Here is a 25,241-nt window from a genome sequence, read left to right as displayed (position 1 = left end):
TGTAAAGCTTAATTTGCAACTTTTTAATGAAAAAAGTTCCGTATAAACATTAAGGGCTTTCGATTTGGCCATCACAAAGCAAATTTCATGAAAATAATTTCAACTTTTAAACAACAAATTTCATGAAAATAAGTTCATACCATATTTCTCTACTTTCAATCCAAATATAAAGTCTAATTCCACATATCATGCCAATTGTTACAGCCCAAAAACCTCACGTACAAGTCCAACTACATCTTGAAGCCCATTCGTTGTAACAATGCCACAAGCCAAGCCTAAAGTAAAGTCCTACGCAGTATTTACAAAATGTGTCTTGCAGCGTGTGGAATATGTGGCATGTGTTGTTTTTGTCTTAACTATTAAGTAAAGTTGGTTAAGTATTTTTTGTTAAATTTTGAAATCCTTTTAATTAATTTCTTTTTTTTTTATTAGTTTCTCTTAAAAATACGAACTTAATTAGTTGGCTGCTAGTTTTTTTTATTTTATATTATGATGTATTTACAATAAGGATTAAGAGAAATAAATAACATCAAACTTATTATTCTCAAGATTCGAACATAAGGTTTCACATATATACATAACATAACATAATATACATACATACATACATACATACATAACATAACATAACATACATACATAACATACAATAGTAAAAGTTTGATTTTTACTATTTTAGTGTAAGCTTTCTATATGCATTAAAAGAGATGTCGGGTTAAAACCTCTATACATAAAGGTATGCTTGTATCATACCAGTAGTACAAAAAAAAAAAAAATACAAGTTTCCCTCACCTCTCTTCTTTTATGTTTATTTTCTATGTCTGACACACGTATAAAAATGAATAAACAAAGTGATACATTAATTTCGTTACAATTCAATCTATAGCAAATGTTTGCTTATTTATAACAATTTGTAATTTTGTATATATACACGGTTGCGTCTTTTAATTATTTATTTTATTAAAAAGAATTCCCTAATTGTATCATTAACGAAAGACCATTACAAAAAAAAAGAAAAAGGAAAAACGAATTCCCTACTTGAATTCAATACGTGTATTTCCAGCTTTTTTTTTTTTCTTCTTCTAGTTCGTGCGTAGGGAGCTTACACGCATCTCTCTCCCTCCATTTATCCAATTTCGCAGTTTCCATCAATCCCAATCCAAACCCAGTTTCCCTCTCTCTCTCTCGCTCTCTCTCAACAATCACAGAAATCCATAGCTCCCACTTTTTCCCATTCTACCTCTGCCCTTTTCTCCAAATTCCAGTTTGACCAGCCACCATGTATAATATGCTGGTGAATTGCTGCCACTGCCGCACCCCTCTCCAGCTTCCCCCCGGCGCCGATTCCATCCGCTGTGCAATCTGCCAGGGTGTCACTATAATTGCGGACTCACGTGGCCTCCATCAGCCTCCAGCCTCCCACGCGCCTCCACCTCCAGCTCCTTACTCTCACGCCCCGTCACCTCCCTCCCCCTACTGTCACGCGCCTCCAGGCCCTCCCCCCAACGCGCACGGGCGGAAGAAGGCTGTGATCTGCGGGATCTCGTATAAGTACTCGAGACATGAGCTCAAGGGTTGCATCAATGATGCCAAGTGCATGCGGTATCTCCTCATCAACAAGTTCCAGTTTCCAGACGATTGCATTGTCATGCTCACCGGTATACGTATATGCATGCATGCATGCAATTTGATTTTGCATAAGATAACATGTTGTGTGTAATTCTGAATATTTGGCCTTGGTGTGCATGTACACGTTCTGTTTTTGTTGGGCGCAAATTTTGCGATGTGATTTGGTTTGGTTTCTGGTGATATGATTTGAATTAGTAGGTTTTGAAGATGCCCTAGTGAAAAAGACTTCTGATTTGATATTTTGGATCGTAAAGGTTGCGGCTTTCGGGGTAGGATTTGTGAGAAAAAAAAAAGGTTTGGATGAGAAATGCAGCTGAATATTCTTAGTTGGTGACAGTTTTGAATCGGAAAATGGATTGTTTCCTATGTATTTAGATAGTTTTTGTGAGAAGGTTCGGATGAGAAAAGAAACAGCTGAGAATCTTACGATGGAGTAAAAGTTTTAGGTAGGAGAGAAGGGAAGATATGAGTGATGTTAAAGGTGTGGATTTAATCACTGATGATAAAAGGAAAAATGGCCCAAGATTTTTTGAACTACTTGGTATTGAATTTGCAATGTGTGCTTTATCTTTGGCAATTAATTATCAAGATTGTCAATAGCTAATCTGGCTAAAGGGAGGGGTCATGAGTATTACGGTGACCTGTAGTTGTTAGTCTAGCCCCGTCTATCTGAATGATCGATCTCAGCTCAGGAAATGAGAAGTAGGTCACCAACTTCTAGAAGATTCATAACTGCCTACATTGGTCTCGTGGGCGGATTAGGCAAATCCTATTGGTATTCACCTATGACTCTCGATTTTCTTCCTCGAACAATAAAAGACATTACTTCTCCCAACTACACTAGCTGAACAAGACAGTTACCAACAATTAGCTCAACATAAGGAATACTGAGATTTTACAGTCCATAGGAACCTTAGGTCAAGAACCGTAGATATGTATATGGAGAACATTTACTGTGTTAGCACTTGCAGGATTATTTTCTATCAGAACTTGCGGGATAATATTGCAACTTCCGGATTGTTGTCATTAAGTTGCACAAAAATCCCTCATTCTTGTAGCTTTACCCTGATCATCATTGGTGGTTTCTTTCTTGATAACCTTTGCCCCCTTGATATCTATTGAAGCTTCTCCCCTTTTTGAGGTTAAGCAAATGACAAAGCAAATGTTTATGTTGGGATTGAGCTGCTAATAGTTTAGAAGGATTAGTTTTATTGCAATTTCCTTTTCCAAAGTTTTTGTCCTTTCAATGTTCTATAAACATTCAAGTACAGAGTCATTTGCACTTCTTTCAGATGCTGTCATTCACCTTCTGAACCCTTTCGTGAATTGTATCTCAAGTTCTTGTTTTTAATAATACACGTAGTGCTAAATTGTACTCATTTTCTGAACTGCAGAAGAAGAAACTCACCCTTCCAAGATTCCGAACAAATACAACATTAGAATGGCGTTACATTGGCTTGTACAAGGCTGTCAACCAGGAGACTCCCTCCTGTTTCATTACTCTGGTCATGGTTCACAGCAAAGGAATTATAATGGTGATGAAATTGATGGTTTTGATGAAACCCTTTGTCCCCTTGACTTCGAAACTCAGGGTATGATTGTTGATGATGAGATAAATGCAGCAATTGTAAGGCCCCTTCCACCCGGGGTTAAGCTTCATGCAATAATTGATGCTTGTCATAGTGGCACCGTACTAGATTTGCCCTTCCTTTGCAGAATGGACAGGTTAGTTTTCGGTAATTTTGATCCCGATATGTAGATTAACATTTGTCAGGTATGCATATGTATTATCTCATTAGTAACTGGAACCATATGAAAAATCAACAATTTCCATTTCTGAACATTATACTTTTGGTGAGATGGACGTCCATCTAGTAATCATGCTAGACCTGCCGAAAAATGGCCAGTTCAGAGGGTAGACACTTAAGGCATTTGCCTTGAGCCCTTTCGAGGAAAGACTTCAAACTATTAAATTCTTGTTTGGGCGTATTTTAAAAGAAATGGGGAATCAAATCCTTAAAAAAGTCTTATCCTTAAGTTCCTGCTGTTATAGTTTGAGTCCAGTGAGTTTGCCAGTTTCCATATGCTAAAGGCAGAACTTTCGCTATTGTTCCGTTATCTGAACTTATGCATGTATGATCTTATAATGTCCAGTTAAACATGGTGCTTATGAGTATTGTCATCATTCTCGAATTCTGTTGTGTTCTTCCCCTGATTTTCAATGTGTCTACCTACTTGATTACCCCTCATCTAAAATAGGATTTCTTATGATAGATAATTTCACTCCTTGATTTAGGGGCGGACGATATGTATGGGAGGATCATCGCCCTTCATCAGGCATGTGGAAAGGATCAGGCGGTGGAGAAGTCATTTCCTTCAGTGGTTGTGATGATGATCAGACGTCTGCTGATACATCAGTAAGTTTGGGGGAAAAAATAGAGTAGGTAAAACTATAGTTTAAACTCCTACTAGAACATTATCTGATCTAATGCTTTATGGGTACAGGCTCTATCGAAGATCACATCAACAGGTGCTATGACTTTCTGCTTCATCCAAGCAATTGAGCGTGGACAAGCGAGTACCTATGGAAGCATACTCAATTCTATGCGCTCTACCATTCGAAGTACGGGTACGGGTGGTGGTGGTGGTGGTGGAGGCCTTGGTGGCGGCAGATTAACATCTCTCCTTGGTGGTGGTGGTGGTGGTGGCGGTGGTGCTGTGACATCCCTAGTCAGCATGCTTCTGACAGGAGGCAGTGCTACTGGCGGGCTTAAACAGGTATTGCCTTGCGTAACATTTATTAGGTTTTCAAGTTACATGCTGGTTTATAGTCATACGGTACTAACAGCCTGATGCTGTCGTTTTGGTTTGCTTTGTGGTAGGAACCGCAACTAACTGCCTGCGAGCCATTTGATGTGTATACTAAACCTTTCTCCCTATGATTCTTTTCTGTCTACATGCAGATTAACATATATATATATATATATATATATATATATATATATTGCGAAAAGAAAAGGTAATTTAGGTCTAGATTCTGGAGGGAGGATACAAATCCTTTGATGAGTAATAAATAGATGAACGCATTTTTTTATTGTTGTGGTGAAACAATGGCAATTGTAAATTGTGATTTTGTGTCCGTTTACTTGTTACTGTTCTCTTCTTAACAGGTTAGTATGTATAGCAAAATCTTGTATTGTGTTTTTGGCTAATCACTTTAGAACTTTGTTTTGCATTAGATTGTAGAAACAATTACACTCCGATTCTACCAGAATTTTGTTTCTTGAAGAAAAAGAAAGGAACACTAGTGTTAATGTGTTTTGTGTTGGGCAGTGTTACTGCAAATCTCCTTAGTTGAACATTTTATGATCCTTGGAGTTTTCGGCATTTTTGTTTATTAAAGTTTTGTAGTTCTCTTAGCTGAGTCCAAAACTGTAAAGAATAGAAATGAAAGAAATTAAGCACTTTTTTTTTTTTTTTTTAATTTTGTCAAAGAAAGAAATTAAGCACTTAAATTGCTGCTACGCAAGAGAAAACACTGCTTTTGTTAGAGGAATATCATACATATAATGCAAGACATTGAATCTACTTGTTACCAAACATGCTCCCCTCGTCTTCCAAGCAAAGCAGCACTTCTACAATATTACCTCTCGCTCTCTTCGAGCACTTCTAGTGTAGCAAGGTCTCTTTGAAAAATAAGCAACTCAATCTTCTTAAATGCCAGTAACTATCTAAATGCATTTTCACTCATAAGCTGAATAACCTTAGACAATTTGTATTAAAATATTATCATCTTTTATTTTATAAAATAATAAAAGATAACTAACTTTATTATTAATTTCGGATAATAATAAAAGATTGGTAGAAAGTATTTGAAATATTGAAATGTAGTGTAAAAGTGAAAGGACATGGTTAGGTATTTATAGAAAAAGGGGGAAATTGTAGCAATGATCCCTCAACTTTATTTCCATGACCATTAGTCCTCAAACTTGTCAAAATGTGTAGCTATGGTCATTTTCGCTAACACCGTCAATGGTTCTGTGAAAATCAATCACGTGCGTGGCACATGAGTCTAACTGTAGGGGCAATTAAGGAAACATATTATTTCCCTTGGGTAGGAGTCGATTGAACGCAGCAAAGGGGGCTGGATAGGGTTTTGCAAGGAGGGTTATTTGAGTTGTTTGAGTGTTCAATCCCTCCAAAACTGATAATACTAAGTGCACTTGGGTTTACAATCAGAAATTTGGGTCTTTTAAGGTTTGATTTCAGGGTTAGTTTAGCGGAGGACGATGGAGTTGTCGGATGTCATGAGATTGCCAACGATGGAATTACATTCCTCCTCATCTTGTCTTCTTGGTACTACTATAACACATCCATGCTTTTCCTCTAGGCCTTTTTCCTCATTGGCAGTGGCTTCCAAATTATTCATGTTGCTCTCGGGTTGAGTGAATTGCCTTCTCCTCTGTGCTTTCTCCTCTATGCCAGTGCAATAAAGCCTTCTCCCTTCTCCTCTATACTAGTGCAGTAAAGCTCTTCCACACCACATCGTCCATAACCGCTTTGAAACTGAATTTCGACGGTTGTTTTCCTTCATTAAAAGCTGATTACTGCAATACAGGTTGGGAATTTGAGAATTGGGCATGGAGGAAGTTTCAATTGGGGGATGGTATCGACTTCAACCTGGGAAATAATATGTTTCCTTAATTGCCCCTATAGTCAATCTCATGTGCCATGCACATGATTGAATTTAATAGATTTATTGACGGTGTTAAGGAAAATGATCATAACTACACATTTTGACAAATTAAGGGACCAATGGTCATGGAAATAAAGTTGAGGAATCATAACTACACATTTTTAATTAGTTTTTATTTTATAATTTTCTAATAGTTTGAATATTTTAGATTGTGTTGACGTCAGCCTTGCGTCACATAAGCAGGGTGCTGGGCTAGGCAATTGTTGTCTAACTTCTCGCCCGAGTGGGCTGGAGTGTTTTGGGGAGGGGGAGGGAGTGGATTCGGTTGCCTATGGGCAAAGCAATAAGCTACGATGGCGTTACTCTTATCAAGACTCGGAATGTGTCAATACCAAGCTACTCAATAGTTTGCCGTTGCGCATTTCATTCCCAACGAGCAAGCAGGAACACTAGAAAGAAGTAATGGTGGCCACAAGAGTTTAATCTTTTTCCTAAAGCATGGATGAGATAAAGAGATGTAGCATTGGTTCTTGAAAAATTTGACTCAACTGGAGTTTTGGTCTTTAATTTAAAAATTCATGAGCATTGGCCACAAACTTGTTAAAATGTGGAGCAAGTGCTTCAAGTTACACCGTTGGTTGTTAGAACTTGTGTCCCTTAATGCTTCTTAAAACTTTTTTCTTTTGAACAGAAGTTATAATAACATCATAAAGGAATATTGTTCTGGATCAAAGCTCCAATTAGGTCAAATACAAGGACTAATACTGCAATTTTCTTTTCTAATGAGACAGGAAATAAATTGAACAATAAACAGATTCTGCCTATGATATGAATTGCATATGCAAAAGGTACGAGGCATTCTGGTCATACTTTGTTCCTGAGTGAAAGCAACAACATCAGAGGATCTTCAGGCAATTGAACATTATTGAGGAACCATAAACTCCTTTCGCTCTCACTTTGTATGGAATAAAAAACCGAAGCTACTCCAAGGCTTCAAAAGTAGTCAAATCATTCAGTCTAAAACTTTACAGAAACCGACGGAAGAAGAGAAACGGAGCATTGAGATGTACAAAGATTGCTAGAAAGAGCAATTGACAAGCGACGAGAAAATGATGCTCAATTGAACCTTTCGTCACTGCAGAAATATTGTTAAGAAATAACATTAAAACATGGAGGATGATTAACCCCCCCACCCCATCCCATTACATAAATTTCCCAGTGCCCTCCATAAAAAATATTTTTGCAAATTCGTCCAGAACCCTACTAAGCACTAGCCATGAATTCCTTCTATCACGATTACAACGAGCATCGCTAATCTCTAAATAAATTTCTCTAGTATCCTTGATTTGAGAGGATCTGGGGGGCGAAAAGTCTCTAACCGCAAGTTGGAGGACATACGGATCTCATTCAAACCGCTATCTCCTTTCTCTGATTTGATAATCTCCAAGACGCTCCCAAGAACGTTGCCTGCAAGCCCGACTTTCAGAAGATGCCCTGGCTGCTCTCCACCCTCTTGTATTAATTGGCCAATCTGATTCAAGGAAATGACATTTTCTAAAATGACTTCCGCAAAGATAAGGCCAAGAAACTCCGGTGCTCTCGGGGCATCGTTCACTGCATCCTCTAAGGTGGACAGAACAGCTTCAAACCTAAGCAGATAAAAGAAGAAATTAAATAATAGAAAAACGCACAATACCGAGAAGACCGTCAATTTCAATAACCAAACGCACATGTAAACTTTTCCTACCCTTTGATGAGCTGAGGCTGACTCAAAGTTCCATCATGGGTCTTTGTAAGCTTGACTAGAAGCTTTGCCAAAAGATGTCTTTCAGTGTCCTTCCTCTCAAAAGAGTCTGTGACCCAAAGAGATATAATCGACGGATGGAAGCTTGGTGAGTTCAGCTCTTTAATGCATAAAGCAACCTCTTTCTCGTCTCGAGCACTGAAAATATGAAGGAAAACAAAATTGAGGAAGAGCATATGAAAAATCTTTAACGAGAGTTTTAGGAAGTTGTATAATACATCACACCCATGTAAAGACAATGCTACAGTTATTACTGTCAACAACATAAACCACATATTAGGTGCGTAAAAATAATAATAAACCACTGCAGACTTCCTATTCCAAAATGGATCCATTCTTTTAGAACAATTCTGCTTGCTTTCCCGTAAGTATATAATTAAAATAAAAAACCATATATGTAGAACACCATCTAAGATGAGTTCTTGGAAAGCCAATGATTGAACATCAACAATATATACTAAATCTTTAAATGCCAAAGATTAAGATCATCCACCATACATAGGTCTGATTCTGACATCAAATGGATACATCAGGGCAAGAATGAGTTTTTTTTTTTTTTTTTTTTAGAAGAAATATAAGAGAATGAGTTGTTTTAATATGGTAAGAAGAAAGAAGAAGGGAGAGGAGAGGAGAGAGGGGGTGGGGGGGGGGGGGGGGTGTGCATGACCGGCCACGATTAAACTATACACATTTAGATATCACATTACTTGTCATTGCACTCACTGCATTCAAGTCAACCTAGAAGTTTCCAAAGTAGCAGGTCAAATGTTGTACAAAGTCTACAATTCTCCATGCCAAAATAACTTCCCAAGGTTTCTCAATATCCATGAACGCACAACAATAAATTCAGCAAAAAATAAGAGGGTACCCCTCCAAAAAATTAAGACATCCGTGACAAAAGATATAAAAAGATTTTCATCTTCAACAGCATAAAATGATCCAAACTTATTTATTGCCATATCTGCATTATTTATGAAGAGAAACCCTAAAGTATATTTTTCAACAGATGTGAAAAAACATAACGATTTGAACCATTGCAATCATATGGTTTAACTAAAACAACTGGTCAACTGCATAAGAAGTGAATTTTCCAACTGAGCTCTAACAATTAAAGATGAGTTAGTTATCAGGAGGAATGTTAAGAGTAGATAGAAATCAATCTTACTGCCTGCATTATTTTATTTTCTTTTCCAAAACAAATGTTTAAAATTAGGACCTCTACGTACACCTCACTCATCCCATGCCACTTGAGCTTGGCTTATGGATCCCATATTCTACCAACTACATTTCCGAGAGTCCGAACGAATTGTGTATACCACTTTACAACATAGCATACAAGTAATCGCACAAAAAAATCCATCACAACTAACTCAACTCCTTTACTTATATTGTTTTTTTTCTTTTCCTTTCTGTCTTCTGTACCACCCGTGGGGTCCATTCAATGCCAGAGGAACAATCCCGATTCTATTTATGCAACTTGAAGTTGACCAAAAAAATTGACAGATGACCAACCATTGCTCCTTAGTCCTATCCATTCCCCACAGACACAGAACGAATACAAAATCACATTAAGCAAATCATAGGCAGATTATTTTAGCAAGCAGAGAACTATCACATCTGAAAGATGCATTGAACTAAGAAAATAACATAAACAAATTAGAACACTCTAAAGCATGCATGAGACAAGAATTTCTTAACCCAAAAGAAATAAGTAACGAGAAAGGACTGCTCTCTCAAAAATAAGAATATACCTGTAAAATTCTTTAATTGCTGCCAAAGACATATCTCTAAGATGGTCATCTGTAAATACATTTTCTGAATGAACATTTTGTGTTAAAGTTGCTCCATGTGCACGTGTGGGTGGTGAAGTTGGAAGAGTTCTATGATCTGAACTCCTCAGGTCCCTACCACCAAAACTTAAATTACGCTCCGACACACTTGACTGATCATAAGCAGCTGGACCTGAAAATCTATCTGGCATATATCTTGGCACAGGATCCTCCCTTGCGTTGTAAGTTGTCCGCTCTGAAAGAGAACTGAAACCATTCGAACCAGCAGTCATCCTCCTAGAATCTACAGCATGAGGCATCTCAGCCAAAGGAGCAGCTGACATTGATGGTGGTCCTCTGATGGACATTCCTCTGGCAAGACCACCCTGGGGACCCAAAGTTATAGAATCATCACCAATCGGTCTTTGTGTCAAGGGAACTGACAAGGTCCTACTCTCATAAGAATGTCTTTCATCTGTACGGACATCCTGACTGCCATAACCACGAACCTGAGCAGGCATCCCACGGAAACCACCCATATGGGCATTAGGTGAAGATATCGTCGATCCTCTTGGACTGAATTCCATAGGAGGCCCCCTTCTAGCTGATGGATTGATTCCAGGACCACGGGCCAGCCTACTAGACTGTGCCTGTCGTTCTTGTGCAGCATCTCTGTGTACTTCCTCAATCTTTTTTGGTCCTTCAACTTTCCTCCTCTGCTGCCATTTATTCTTTCTCAGATCAATTGCATCCTTCAACATGAACCTAACCCTAGAAGATAATTTCATGTTATTCGATAAGCTTTTCACCCTTTCAAAATATGCATCCATGTGCTCCTTGGCTTTCGGATGATCAATCATCTCCCCAATTGTGCTCATTAGTTTGCACAAAGCTTCAATATCCTCCTCATCTGGAGTCTGTTGCTGACCTAACAACTTTTTAATGCATTCATGCATAATTCTCTCAGTCAACATTTTCTTTTTGTAAAGCTCCCCAATTAATCTAATGTTACCCAACATTCGTCTTCGCGCTTTGATTCTTTTCTCCTCTCTTTCTTCTTCAGACTGTTTCACCTGACCCTCCTCATCTGCCTTATTGGCCTCCTCTTGCTCTCTTTCTCCCCTCTCAAATTCCTCCTGGCACTTGTTCAAAAGCAATCTCTTAAAAGTTATCTTTTCATTGTCTTCACTGAAATCAGGCAACTCTCCGGCAAGATAAAAACAGAAGTTAGCATACATCTCACAGAAAGTAGGCTCCATAAGAGCCTTGTCAAAGATCTGTGAAATGACACCAGTTAGAGTCGTCGCATTATCTATATTAACAGCTTTCACTTGCTCGAATAGTTTTTCAAAGTTTTGAGGAGTTAACTTGTTCAGTATAGCCTTTAACTGCCTTTGCTTGGCCTGCTCTTCATCACTCACTTTACCCACTTCATACTTCCTGTCAGCTTTGTGCATCACCTGTAATGGAGTATGAGGAGAAGGCATCAAGCCCTTAGGTTGAAAATTCGTAGCTCTCTGCCACCTGTCAGCATCAGAATTATTTCTTTGCATCCCTCCCTGATGACCAACAGAGTGACCAGGCCCAGGCAGGATCCCTCTAACATGCTGCTGAACTGGTGTCGGTGCACGTGGATTCCTCAAAACACCAAAATTTGGTCCTTGGCCAGTTCGGAAATTGGCAGCACCTCCCTTATTCCATCTATCATCATCCATTATTCCATTCCCACGACGGTCAAGTCTTGCGGCCCCTCCTTGCCTATCAACAATTCTTCCCGGACTAGGGAGTGAATCATAATCAATAGAAGGAGCAGCATTCACATTAGCATCCAAGATCTCTGCTATATCAGACGTAATTTCAAAACCTTCTGGAAGCTCAGTAAATTGCTCAGTAAACTTCAACAGGAAATCTCTGGAATATTTCTTCGCCCCATTTTCATGTCCATCTTTGTCAGAATCATCCACTCCACATACCTGCTCTCCAGTATCTGAGGTTTCCAGTTTTGGGGGAGAGATGTCAGCAGCGTCTTCCCAATCCTCTGGCTCAGCTTTAACCGGTGCATCTTTCTCTCTCCCTACAGCATCTTGCTGAGGAGCATCAGCAGCTACCTGCTTTGAAATTATACTGGTCATAATACTTTCAGTGTTTTCAATACCCTTCTTTTCTTCAGGGTTCTTGTATGCCACATAAAGATCAGAGGTCATGCCTGCAGCATCTGCCTTAGAAAGAATTTCTTTTCTTTTCTTCTTCCCCCTTGAAACAGTACTCTTAGTTCTACTCAGTTCAGGTTTGTCCCTGAAGTCTGACACTGTAAGAGAATCCCCACCACTACCAATATTCTCAATATTTCCCCCACCACCATCAATATTCTCCTCACATGTACCTTCAGTTTCAGTTTTTGAAGTTCTACCTGAAAGTTCGGTAGTTTGAACAGAAGCAGAATGCTGCTCTAATTTGCTAGATTTTGAAAAAAAACCTTCACTGCCACCCATACTATCACTTCTGCTTAAAGAGGCATCCATTCCACCAGATTCTGCATGGAGACACTCGTAATGGCCCTGCCCTCCTTGTGCAGTGTCTGAGATTGCAACAGTACTTCCTTTAGCTGTTTCCTTCACAACAGAATGCTCTGCAGGTACTTTAGCAGATTCCAAAGGTTTTACGGAGATTGGATTCTGCAGAAATACCATGACCTTCAGTATCCTGTTTGTAATTTCCAGACAAACTTTGTTCTGCCTGTTTTTCTGCCCCCATCAAGTCACGCTGTCCTTGTTCATCTGGTTGTAAAGAACTGTCTAGTTGACTACTGATGAACGGAATCTGAATTACCAACAACCATCCCAGGAGCAGATATTTCAGAAGAGATGGGAATATTGCCTTGCCCAATATCTTCAGTCTTTGATTCCAAACAATCAGCAGTAGGAGCACTAACATCTGACGGTGGTTCCTTCGCTGCCTTTGAAACAGATGCACTACTTACTGGAGCAAGAGTTGTATTAGCTTCTACAGTGCCAGAAACATCACTAGTAGAAGGTATACCATGCTCTGCAGACTGAGACAGAGCGCTTGATGTAGAGCTAGACTGCCCAACAACCTGTCATCAAGGATGTAGAATGATAACACAAATTTAAATGCTACCGTTAAAGAGAAGAAAATAGAAGGTTATCTAAAAGTACTGAAAATAAGTACCTGAAGCTGTGGTTGAACATTTCCCTTCTTCCCTGGCTTCTTTTGCTGATCTTTAATTGAGTTTGACCGACTAAGAGTTTCCTTTTTTCTGGGTTCAGTGATGATCACAACTGGTGCAGACTCCTCAGTTGGGGCAGCTGAAGAAGAGGACAATAGATTTGAAACCTGTTTCTCAACTGAAGCAGTGGCAGGAGCATTTGCAGATACTTTTTCCATCACCGGCAATGATTTGAGGATGGATTGGTCACCTGCAGATTGGATAATTTCTCCAGATTGTCTCAGAGGCTTCGATAATTCACCTTTTTCAACAACAGTTGAGCTGTTTGGCAATGGGTCGACAACCTTCTCTCCAACGGTTCCAGCAGGTGGTTTAATTACAACAGGAATAGTTGCTGATGGAACAGAGGCACTTATATTATGTACATCGCGTGCATGTTCCAGGTTAGGTGGATCCACCACGTTGTGCATAAGGGACCCAGACTTGCTAACAGGCAGGGTACTATGCGATGACGGATTAATGAAAGGTACAGGTTGGGAACCCTGGCTGACTGGATAGCTGAACCTTGGTGCTTGTGAATTGGGTGGCATATGACTACTAGTTAAGGGATGAGAACTTGAAGCAGAATAATATAGGGAACTGGGATTGTAAGAATTGGCATAATAGGTGGTAGTATGAGGATGTGCAAATGATGGAATAGACTGGGATTGAGGAGGAATGTTTGGGTGAGTCCTGGGGGCTGATGGCCCACTATCTGGATATGAATCTGTCCTTTTATCAAGCCTCAACTCTTCATGTGTATCTGGATGTGTAATCTTGACAGGAGTTTTACGAGGGCCGCCAAACTTCCTACCCTGTTGTTGGGGGTATTGTGATGCCATGCTGATCCCCAAGTTGTTCATCTGAGGTATTTGAGGACCCATTTGGGGGTTAAAAGTCATGTTCTGGCCCTGATGCATAATTCCTTGGGGCTGCATTGGATGGGGCTGGAGACCTTGAACAAACACTGGCTGCTGTACTTGAGTACTACCAATTGGTAATTGCATAGTCATTGGCATTTGAATTGCACTGGCGCTCATACTCTGAGATTGGATCTGCTGGTTTGGGCCACCAAATTGCAATGGAACCTGTGGCTGATGAAATGGCATTGGCATGGACATCCCAGCCATTGGATGAGGAGAAGGTTTCTGAGTTTGACTAGGAGGGGGTGCATGTGAGACTTGCACATCCTTTTTAACCTTCGGTACCATATGAACCTCAGCAGCATTAGGTTGATCAATGGACACTGAATCTTTCCTTGGTAACTGCTGTTTAGGAACAGTAGGGACTGGCACTGAAGGCACAGCTCTAAAAGAATCATGGCGTGCCTGCATATTCAAGCATGACATAATGATTTCACAAATTAATAAACAAAATTGAAAAGCATAATGATACCAAATTACTCATTGAAATTAAGTCACCTTTAAATTCAAATACAAAGAATAATATTTCATTAAACAAGTAAACAGAAGGACATGATAGGAAGACATAAACTACTGTATACACACACTTCTGTCAAAAAACATCATGTGCAGTTGAACCAATCAGACTATTCAGTAAAAAAAAAAAGGCAGGAAGATGAGAGAGAAGAAAAACAAGCTAACCTGATCACGTTTCTGCTCATCTAAATTTGGGGGAGCTGAGCTGGTTCGAGCAGGAATCTACAAGGAACACAACCTTTCCGCTTTTAAAAACATACTATAATTTGTTCGGCGCTTAGAAATACAGGAAATTAGAGAATTTTAATCAAGAGTTCGCTAGCATATAACAATACCTGCATCCCATTCATGAAGCCAGGGCTTATAGACCCAAACTGAAAGGCAAAGCCCTTGGACGCATCTCCTGGGGCTAAAACCAACAGAAAAAGTTAAAACCTGATTATTGGCATTTACTAATATACCATAAATCATATATCAGCATGTTAAAATCATTGCTAAATCGCCTATTTGGGATAACACTGCCAAGAGAATCTAGCATTGACATCACAACATTACGATATGACAGTGAAAATACGCCGACATTCCCCAACATTGAGTACAACAAAATCCATGGTCCAGAGTGTGAACTTACACTTTGCTGGTGTAGTGGGTGTTCTTGTGTCAGAAGTCGCGGAGGCAGATTGAGAAGTGGGAGCCTTTGGAACAGTTCGGGAGGTTCTCTGAGAGGCTGATGCTTCAGCTGTACGGGAAGCTGTGCTTGCAACAGGTGCATCAGAACCTCCTACATCAGATCAATCGCAGGAAAACATTGCCAAGAAATGAGAATCAAACAAAATGGGCAACAAAGATTTTAAAAGAAAACTCAATTATCTCAGATTCGCAAACTCCTTCAACTACCCATAAAAGTCTATTAAAACAATCACGACATTATCATATAAATTTCTAGACTGAAAGAGAACAGAAACTTCGAAATCTGTACCATGCAATTGGGGCTGTACATGGGCTCCGTTTTGTACAACGCCACGTTGTGCAAAAGCAATACCGGAATCCTGAGTATTTACAGTGGTTACACTTGGCCTGGACTGTCCTCCTTGTGCATTGTTATTATTCTTCCTAAAACTGAATATTTGAAATAAAAATCATCAAACCCTAACTTCCAACAATCTCAAAAATTCCAAAACGTATTTAAAAAAACCCAAATTTGAAATTACAATCAAAAGCAATATAAAACTTCAAATTCAAGTAAAACTGATCAGAAACAAACTCTACACAAAGAAACATATGCAATGAGTAGATACGATACACACACAGAGATATATATATACACCTGCGGTTGGAGGAGATGGAAGGGCCGGGCCCACCGGCGCCGGTGCCCTTAGGGTAAGATGGTGAGTATCCCCTGTGCTGCTGATTAGAGCTTGCGGATCGCCCTGTTTTCCGGTACTGCGTCTCGTTCTTATCCGACCTTGATTGATTGAAGGACATATATTCCTACGCTTAATTCCCAATTTTTTTTCCTTCAAATTTTCTCTGCAACCAAACACGCAGATCCACAAACCCCAAATCAAATCAATCAAACCTAGTTATCCGAAAATCGTACCGTAAGCGAGTGATTAAGAGAGTGATTAGGGTTTGATTGGAGTACCTGGAGAGTGAGTGAGGAGAAAGATTAGGGTTTTATTGGGAAACCATGAGAAAGCGCAGAGTGAAATGAAAGAAAAACTTGATGAGAGAGAGAGATAGAGAGTTGTTGTGGTGTTTTGGTAAGAGAAAGGAGAGTTGTTTTGGTGTTTTGGTAAGAGAGAGAAGGGGAAGGGGGGAGAGAGTGTGTGTTGTGGTAACAAACTGACCCGTCAAGTGGTCAAAAGGTAGGGTTTATAGGAGATCAGAAATCACAAAATCGAATGGGTCTTGTTTTTTTTCATCCCTCTCTTTTCGTATTTTTATTTTAATTACCGTTCATTGTCCTCTTTTCTAATTATTTTTGCTTTTTACTTTTCATTCTTACCATTCATTTATTATTTCCTCCTTTTCTCTCTCAGTACCCTAGAGTATAGAGAATAACCCACCTCACTAAGCAACCTAAAATAAAACAAAAACCTAAAAAGCTTAGTCGCTCCTATTTATTTTTTTCGTTTTCTTTTTAATAGAAAAAGACTGCATTAAAGAGAGGCATCCGGTTTGGATAAAATCTAAGAGGAATGCCCGATGGGCTTCTAAAGGAAGAATTCTATCCCAAACATGAAAATCAAATACCGAATAACCCACTCTGGTAATAGCATCCGTCAGAAAATTTGTTTTCCTAAGGACATGCTTCCAGCAAATCTCCTCAAACAACCCGACAAGCCAGCGAATATCTTCTAAGATGGTATTCAATCTCCAAGGGGGGTTATAAGCTCCACTGATAGATTGAATCACCAGTTTTGAATCACCCTCCACCACAATACGAGTCAAGCCCTTAGCCTTAGCCAACCACCGGCCATCCCGCAACGCCAGGCATTTTGCAACCAGTCTAATAGTACTTTTTTCACTTCTAAATCAGAGTTTTTCTTGTCTGTCAATCTTGTGCCAATATGACTTACACATTAGTCCATACGAGTCAAGCCCTTAGCCTTAGCCAACCACAGGCCATCCCGCAATGCCAAGCATTCCGCAACCAGTCTAATAGTATTTTTTTTCACTTCTAAATTAGAGTTTTTCTTGTCTGTCAATCTAGTGCCAATATGACTTAAGGCCAACCACTGGTCATCCCGCAACGCCAAGCATTCCGCAACTAGTCTAATAGTATTTTTTTTTTCACTTCTAAATTAGAGTTTTTTTTGTCTATCAATCTAGTGCCAATATGACTTACACATTAGTCCATATAAAGGTTTTACGCACACTATTTGATATATTTAATGAAATTTTAACAATTAGTTCAGTAAAAGGCCAAATTGATACAATTTTAATACCTTATAGTGCAAACTAAGAAATCTAGTTCGTCAATATATATCAAATTTATTGTCAATTTTCTTGATTTTTAACCTTTTATATCTTTCTATGATTATGATTTTTTGTTTGTTTTGTTTTGCTTCGTGATCACTGGTGAACAAATGCCCAAGGAGGTGCGGCCTCATCTCCGGTTATCGGAAATCGACCTTAAGAGGGAGAATCTGCCCCCTTGATTCCTCTAAACTTGCACGGAACTTGCACATAATGTTGTTGCTCCTCTACGCGCTGCTTTTTTTTTTTTTTTAATCTTTACTATAGGCGAGAATCTACCCCGCCGATATAAGAGCAAGTCCACCGTTGTGGATTGCTCAGGGGACAGTGGACCAAACAGGGTTTCATAGCCTGGCTGCAAGCTTCCAGCGTTGGGAGCCCGAGGGACTGGGCAGGCCTGAGCAACAGGCCCGTGAGGAATCGCCAGCCCGTGAGCCCGAAGTGGACCTAACGTAGGGCTGACGTCAGGCTGGAGTCAGTCCCTTTCTTAAATTTTTTTCTGTCAGACGCGTGCGCCTCACTCGTGCGTAGGGGCGTGTCAGCAAACAAGTTTCAGACCATAAGGGCCCGCGGAGCAGTCGGCCTCAGTTATCGTTGGGAAGCCACGTGGCTTCCCATGGTGCGTTCGATTTGAACAGCTCTTTAACTTGGACCGTTCAATCTCAACCGTAATAAAAAAAAAAAAGCTTATTTAATATCAATCGTTCGATCTGAGATCAATGGTCGATATTAAATAGGCTTTATAAATAAATAAATAAATAAAAGAAAAAATAGTTTTAAAATTAAGAAAAGTTACCGTTGTGACATGTGGCACAATCTGGAGTGTTGGAATTCAATTTTTTTAATATCCAACGGCAGAGATTAATTGTTAAATAAAAATTAAAAAAAAATTGTAAAAAATCTGAAAAAATTTTGAAATTTTTTTTAAAAAAAATTGTTTTTACTTTTCTATAAAATTATTTTATCCGAAATTACAAATAAAATTATTTTGTATTATTTAATAATACTTCGGATAATGACACGTGGCGCAACGAGAATGATTAAAAATCTTATCCGAAATTACAATTAAAATTATTTTGCATTATTTTATAAATAAATAAAATACTAATATTTTATTGCCTATTGCCAGGGCTATTGAAGTGCAACGGTGGAGATGCAAAAGGTGATTACTGTTCATTAGGGCAGTTACTGTTCACCAGGTGGATAGCATAGTGTATTGCCTGGAAGAGGTTTCACATGGAGTTGCTGTAAGCGAGTGCCTGTTTAACATCGGTATACTGGCGAATATCTAGGAAATAAGTCTAAATATCGGCATTTCCGGTGCGAGCCACAACTGTTGCAGAAAGCGGTGGTTTAAAGGAGTCGAAGGAAGAAAAAGGTGACGGTTCTTGGGTTTACTGCTATTTTAATTGAAACACAATGTTTTATTTTTGTTGTGGCTAACAATGATACAAATACAAACCACTTCTATTTTTTTTTTGTCTTCTTTTTTATTATTATTTTGAAATATTATCAAAAGCTTTCAACACAAATTTTATTTAAAACCTCATATACTGTGAAAAACAACTACGTAACAAAATGATAGATCAATGCTTAAGTAACGGTATGATTTTTTACATTGAGAGATATGTTTTTGCTTTTATTGGTAATGGGCCTATTATGCCATGGTTTCATGACATGAAACCTCACGCAACAACAGTTGTAACTTGTTTTTATTGATAAAATATGATCAAATTAATATTGTCTACTATCTAAAAGAAATTGGTTGTCTAAATATTTTTAAGACCTTTTATCCTTTTAAATTTCACCGCTCTTCCCGACCATTCCTGATTTCACCATTATTTGGGATAGTTTTCATGCAACAATATCTTTTGATGAAGCTTTTATGTTTGTGTTTCGAATGGACCATTTTGAGCTGTCCATTGTACCTTCTTATGGTGTTTTATTGAAGCATTTTAGTCAAACGGAAATAAATGTAAACATCCCTCCCTTAGTGCATGGATCCTACGTGGCATTTTGGTTACCATGTGTCAATAATTTTGAATCATATGCACAGGTAATCTAAGGAGTTTTGATCTTATTTACCGATTCTCTTATTATCTTAATTCGGTCTTTCTCAATTACTAATTAGCCAATTTCTCCTTTTTAAGATGCTTTTCTATTTTTCATTCTTAGTTTGAATTTCTTTTAACTTTTAATCTTTATCTTCATCTATGTGTCTTTTAGGGGGTGTATTCTATTGAGTTTTTTAAGAACTTTAAAAGAGTTATAAATCCATGAACTTTAATAAGGCTTCATAGACTTCATGTGAGTTTAAGGGAATTCATTCAAAATCTTAGGGGAGAGGCTTCACTTTGAAAAGCCTAAAAACCACTATAAATCTTTCACTCCTAGTGACTCTGCTGGATGATCATGCTTGTTTCGCAAGACAAGCCATCTGATTTGGATATGGACACAATCAGATCCTATAAGTCTTGGAGTCTCTACAATCTAAGGATAGGCGTGTGCTACAAGTAATCAAACTCCAACAGTATAAATACATCCATCTAGGGTTCATATATGGTAATGCAATCTTTATACTTTAATTCTCTTGCCCACTGCTTGAGTCTAAAGATCATTCACTAACTTGACCGTCGGAGAGCCTTTGGCTAGCACACCCCCAGCCTAAGGTTTGCTTACGGTTGTTTTACTGTTTTATAGATTGCTAAGGATTACTTGGATTTGTGCTCAACCACCGTTAACGGAGCAGGTTTGGTTCCAACATTTACATTATATCATCTTTTTCTTAGAACTACATTGATTTGATTCTCCTTCTCGGAGATATGTAGGCAATCCTTATCAGATTCAACCATACCCCCTTGTCAATCAAACCATTTTTTTTGCCATAAATAAAGAAACTTTATTTATCTTATATGTTCTTTCCTTTCTCTTTTTAGTGATGTAGGGAATACACCACACTCTTCGAACAAAGCATAAAATTTGAAAACTTCGCGCATGAATGCAAGTCTAAAATTCAAAGTAGCATGTTAGAGGAGTCTCTCTTAGCCCATCCCATGATAAATAGTTAGCGGCTTGGGAGATTCGAACCGTAATAAGTGTGTCAATGATTGGGGGGTTATGGCTACGGACACATGGCCCCCTAACCCGGAAGTTCTGTACACCCTCTACTAGGGTCGGTTTTGAGATTTTGGAGCCCCTGTGCGAGACTCAAACAGAGGCCCTTATATAGTCTAATTTTGGTTGCTATATTTTCATTTATATTTTTTTTCTTGTGTATAAATTGATATAAACACAAAAGAAAATAAATAAAAAAGAAGCATGGTTTGGTGGCTATGTACCTATCTGCATTCTCTATGTTTTTGGGTTTGAAACTCCTTACTTTTTAAATACAAAAAGCATGTGTGGTGGCTATGTACCTATCATATCACAGTACATATATCATAATCAGAACCACTTATGTTCTTTATTATCAACTAGTTAAACAAATCACTAGTTATGATATTTCTAGCATCTTATAATGAGCTATTAGTTTTTATTGCATTTTTTCTCACACCCTAAAGTGAGGATGATTCTAGCCCTCGCTTGGTTGATTGTCGTAAATTGGTTAAAATTTGAGATTTGTGTCTTAAATCAATTAAACCAAATTAATCTAACGGTAATCAATTGGGTGTGAGCATCACTTGCTCACCTCCACTTTAGTGTTGTGAGCAAAGTTGTACTATAATTGTTTTACCTTTTTATGGATGACTAAATAGTCTTCAAATGGAATGAAAATAGATGATCCTTAAATGGTGACCAAAAGTAAACGAATGACATGTATTCGATTAAATGATGTCATATATGGAAAGGGGGGGGGGCTTTTAAAGATTATATCTTCAAACTTTGTAGGATTTTAATTAATTATGATATTCCTAATTATAGATTTATTTCAAAAGTTATCTTTTAAAATGATAGAAATTAAACTATAAATATTAAAAAAAAATAATGTAGCTCAAAAAGGCCCAAAATGATTCCACATGGAGTCAAACCTGTGCACTGACAGCTCCCCCAAGGCAACATTGTGAACAATGTTCATACCTTTTCTATATGTATACGTTATATAGGGTATTAAAATTCATGGGTCCCAAAAAATCAGGGGTCATGTGCGGTCGCACCCCTTGCACCCCCTTAGGGCCGGCCCTGCCTCCAGCATCCTGAAAGTTTATACAACTAGCAAAGTTATAGGTTATAACATTCAAACCTGAATGTGGCTCTGAACTTCGACCCTGAGTACAACTACTTTTATATTGGGCCAACGTACTAAGTCAAGTATATTGTGCAACATTGTATGTTAGTAGGTTTGAAGGAGGCATCCAAACAAGGAAATCCACAAGAGGAATTTTATTCCAATAGAGCTCTGATATGCTCTGACTAAGCTAGTCAAGGTAGTCTAATCGAAACGCTCAGGTTCGATGCATAGGGTCCGAAGTGTTTTCGACCCCCATGCCAACAACCAAGTCTCCATAGAACTTTTGTTTATGCTTCATTGGATACTGACACGCGATCCAGTCTAGGAAAGAAATCCTTTCCTAGTACTACATTGCAAGTATTGAAATCCTTGATCCAAGACTTGGGCCAAGGTAAAAAGTTTTTATTGGCTTGTTTCTTGCAAGTTGTTTCAAATATGGTTTGAAATTCTTAAGATCGATAAATGTATTGATATGCACAGAGCAAAATATTCTTCATACGTTTTGTGAAATCCCGCATCCAGAATTTCAATAATTAATTATGTATTTCGTTATTCAAATTCATGTTTTGTTTACGTGATTTTTAACTTTATTTTAAAGTCATTAATTTTAGAATTTTAGCTATATAGTTACAACAAAGTGTGAAATTAACTAAGGGTTTTAGGAACAAAAAAAAACAAAAAAAGGGATTGGATAATGCTAGATGGCAACAAAAGAGAGGGAAAGGGTGAGATGTGGGAAAAAGGAGGGAAGGGACGCCCAATCAGGAGAGGAAGGAAGGAAGGGAAATGAGGGAGAAAGAAAACCACCAAATCTGGGTCATCTTTGACCCGGAAACCCCACTGGTTCTAGGTAGAAATTCTGACGATTTTCATCAATTTTTCCGCCGAAATTCCCTCATCCGTCACTTGCACACTCCACCCTGACCTCTATTCTTCCATTTCCACCAAAAATCTGAGAGTTTTTTGCCTTAATTTGGTGAAATCCGCATAGTGGGTGAGGCGAGTTCAAGGGCGGCGATCGGTCGATTCTGAAAGCCTCACCGTCGACCACCACCCATTTTCAACTCCTCTTGAGTCTAGAAACAAAGCCCAGGGGTGGGTTGAGGTGTCAGAGCTTGATTGGAGTCGAATCAAAGCGCACCCAACTTAGGGTTTCCAGCGGATCAAAGGAATTTCATAGGGTTTCTCGGCTGAATTGGACTTTGGCCCAGGTATGAAAATTACTCCCCTTATTGAGATCTACTTGCCTGTAAAATTTGGTAATTTTTAGAAATAGTTTAATTTTCTGGTGAGTCAGGGTGGCCGGCCTTATGCTGTGGTGTGTGGCGGCAACATGTAGGCCAAGGCACCCCCTGACCACCCGAAGCTAATTTGGATGCCCTAATTCCATATGTGACCTTTGATTGACGAAATTCCATTGTTTGGGTATAATTTCGTTAAGGTCCGACACTTGAATATTATATGAATCAACGATCTGATCGTTGGATTGGCACTAAACTTTAATACATTATAGAACGTAATATTTGAGGACCATAGAAACTTACAGATTAGGAATCTAACGTATGAATCTTCCTGAATTGGTTTTGAAAGTTCGTAAAATAAAAACGTTGACGGGCACAAGAAATTGTGAGTGGTGGAGATCCGATTGTCAGATCGTGGTGAGATTTTAGTATGATATTATATGAGAATATTGTGAACCTTAGGAAAATATGATGTGTGGATCTTCCGGATTAAATTGCTAGGGTGTGGACCCTATCATTGACTAAAAGTTGATTTTTGGTCAACAGGTTTGGAACCATTTGAATTACTAAAATTAGTATTATTAAAAACTCAATAAGGCTTTGCGGACTTGTCTCGGTGAGTGACTTTAATATATGTGATATTGGTTATTACCTTGTTTTCATAATTGTTATCCTGTGTGGATATGAATTGGTTTTATAAATATGTTTTCTATTAAAATGTGATTTTTATAATTGGCCATCGATTTATTTTATTAAATGTGATTTGATTCATGGTTTGGACATATTTGGAAAAAGTAATTTGAAGTGCATATTGAAATGCTTGTTAAACTGAGGGTTAGTAGGGGACCGTTACCCTAGTGTCAGAGGGTTAAGTGACACCGAGTCTGCACCATGTAGCAGTGGTACTTAGATGATCCTACTTAATTAATCTACATTGGGGGACCATACTATTTATGGATCGTGCTTGATTGATCCGCGTAGGGTGATCATTATGGCCATTTATACTTAGGGTGATCACTACCTAATTGTTATGTAAGTGTGACTTTGCTTGGTTAATCCACATTGGGGGGTCACTACCCACTTGGTTATCTTGACCTTGATTGGTTAATCCGCGTTGGGGGGTCACTAGGTTAATTCGCGTTGGGGGACCATACTATATATGGATTATGCTTGGTTAATCCGCGTTGGGCGATCCTTATGGCTATGTATTCTTATAAGTGATCATGCTTGGTTAATCCGCATTGGGTGATCACTTCCTAACAGTTGTAGGAGTGACTCTGCTTAGTTAATCCATGTTGGAGGGTCACTACCTATTTGGTTACTTTATCAGGGGTGGCTCTACTTGGTTAATCCGCTTTGGGTGGCCATTTCCTATTTGGTTATTTATGTAGGTTTCGGTCAAACTGCATCCCTCTAGCCTTAGTTTTTAATGTACATATGAACAATGGTTTTTGGGAATCTTGTGATTTAAATTAGAAAAGCCGTTGGATGTCTGGGTGACTCTTTTGGAGTTTTCGGCAACTTGATTATGATTTTGTAAAGCATGATTCTATACTTGATGTTTATAGATTGTGATCGATGGTCTGTTTTTTATTGGATATCACATACTTGGTATTATTGTCACTCACCCAAGCGTCGCAGCTTATTTGAGTGCTTGATTTGCCTAGTGTGCCATCTCCATGATGTAGGCATTAATTATACATAGTACAGGTCCGGGTAGATTATGAGAAACCGATTGATATTTTAGTCTCGTTGAGTGGTTCGGAATCCTTGCTCTTGCTCATTTCCATAAGGTTAGTCTAGAACCCTAGATTCAAGTGAATGAGAATTACCCACAATAGACCTTATGAATTTATATACCATGTCATTACTAAAAATCCAAATTGGGAATTATATAGAGCTCTTTAAATAAATTCGTGAAATGATATGGTATATCTTTGATTGACTAAGTTAAAAGTCAAAATCCGGCATCCTTGAGTTATGAATTGATTAATTGATAGGATTGTGGAATGACGTTGGATGTGATTGTTATTACTATGATTATCTTAGTTGATCAATGTGGCTTAAGAATAATACTATGCTTCGTTGGTTATTTGATATGTTACATGCTGTGGATGGAGGTAGCATGTTGAAAATAAAGTAAATTATGTAATGATTGTTCAAGTGTAGTGTATGATGAACAACGAATTGTTTAATCCCTTTTGAGGATATGTAGGTAGTCTAACGA

The 25,241-nt window shown here is 38.5% G+C and overlaps 2 protein-coding genes across 3 annotated transcripts; one reads left to right on the top strand and one right to left on the bottom strand.

Moving 5' to 3' along the window:
• The first annotated feature begins 1,098 nt into the window (after positions 1-1,098).
• LOC103964208 (metacaspase-1) lies at positions 1,099-4,867 on the top strand. Of its 2 annotated transcripts, XM_009377108.3 has the most exons (5): positions 1,101-1,658; positions 3,024-3,354; positions 3,926-4,046; positions 4,135-4,407; positions 4,512-4,867. In XM_009377108.3, exons 1-5 carry the CDS (start codon positions 1,280-1,282, stop codon positions 4,569-4,571), a joined length of 1,164 nt encoding a protein of 387 aa, XP_009375383.2. In that variant the 5' UTR covers positions 1,101-1,279; the 3' UTR covers positions 4,572-4,867. The 2 variants fall into 2 exon arrangements, with proteins under 2 accessions (XP_048428024.1, XP_009375383.2); XM_048572067.1 differs by having other exon boundaries at positions 1,099-1,658; positions 4,135-4,612.
• Positions 4,868-7,416: 2,549 nt separating this feature from the next.
• On the bottom strand, positions 7,417-16,402 carry LOC103964211 (eukaryotic translation initiation factor 4G). Its single transcript, XM_009377116.3, is given in 12 exon segments — positions 7,417-7,974; positions 8,073-8,267; positions 9,881-12,567; positions 12,569-12,703; positions 12,705-12,992; positions 13,088-14,452; positions 14,729-14,785; positions 14,899-14,972; positions 15,195-15,344; positions 15,543-15,682; positions 15,891-16,093; positions 16,209-16,402. Coding segments are annotated over 11 exon segments (5,580 nt in total). The 5' UTR covers positions 16,049-16,093; positions 16,209-16,402; the 3' UTR covers positions 7,417-7,643.
• Positions 16,403-25,241: the final 8,839 nt, after the last annotated feature.

This window comes from the organism of the source record quoted next, unplaced genomic scaffold, assembly GCF_019419815.1.
Source record: "Pyrus x bretschneideri cultivar Hongxiangsu unplaced genomic scaffold, Pyrus_bretschneideri_v1 Contig109, whole genome shotgun sequence".
Classification (NCBI taxonomy): domain Eukaryota; kingdom Viridiplantae; phylum Streptophyta; class Magnoliopsida; order Rosales; family Rosaceae; genus Pyrus; species Pyrus x bretschneideri.
This window is presented reverse-complemented; position numbering and strand designations above follow the sequence as displayed.

Coding starts and splice junctions, on each gene's coding strand:
- LOC103964208 (XM_048572067.1), top strand. CDS start 1,280: ATGTATAATATGCTGGTGAATTGCTGCCACTGCCGCACCCCTCTCCAG. Junction 1,659..3,023: donor TTGCATTGTCATGCTCACCG/GTATACGTATAT, acceptor TCTGAACTGCAG/AAGAAGAAACTCACCCTTCC. Junction 3,355..3,925: donor TTCCTTTGCAGAATGGACAG/GTTAGTTTTCGG, acceptor TCCTTGATTTAG/GGGCGGACGATATGTATGGG.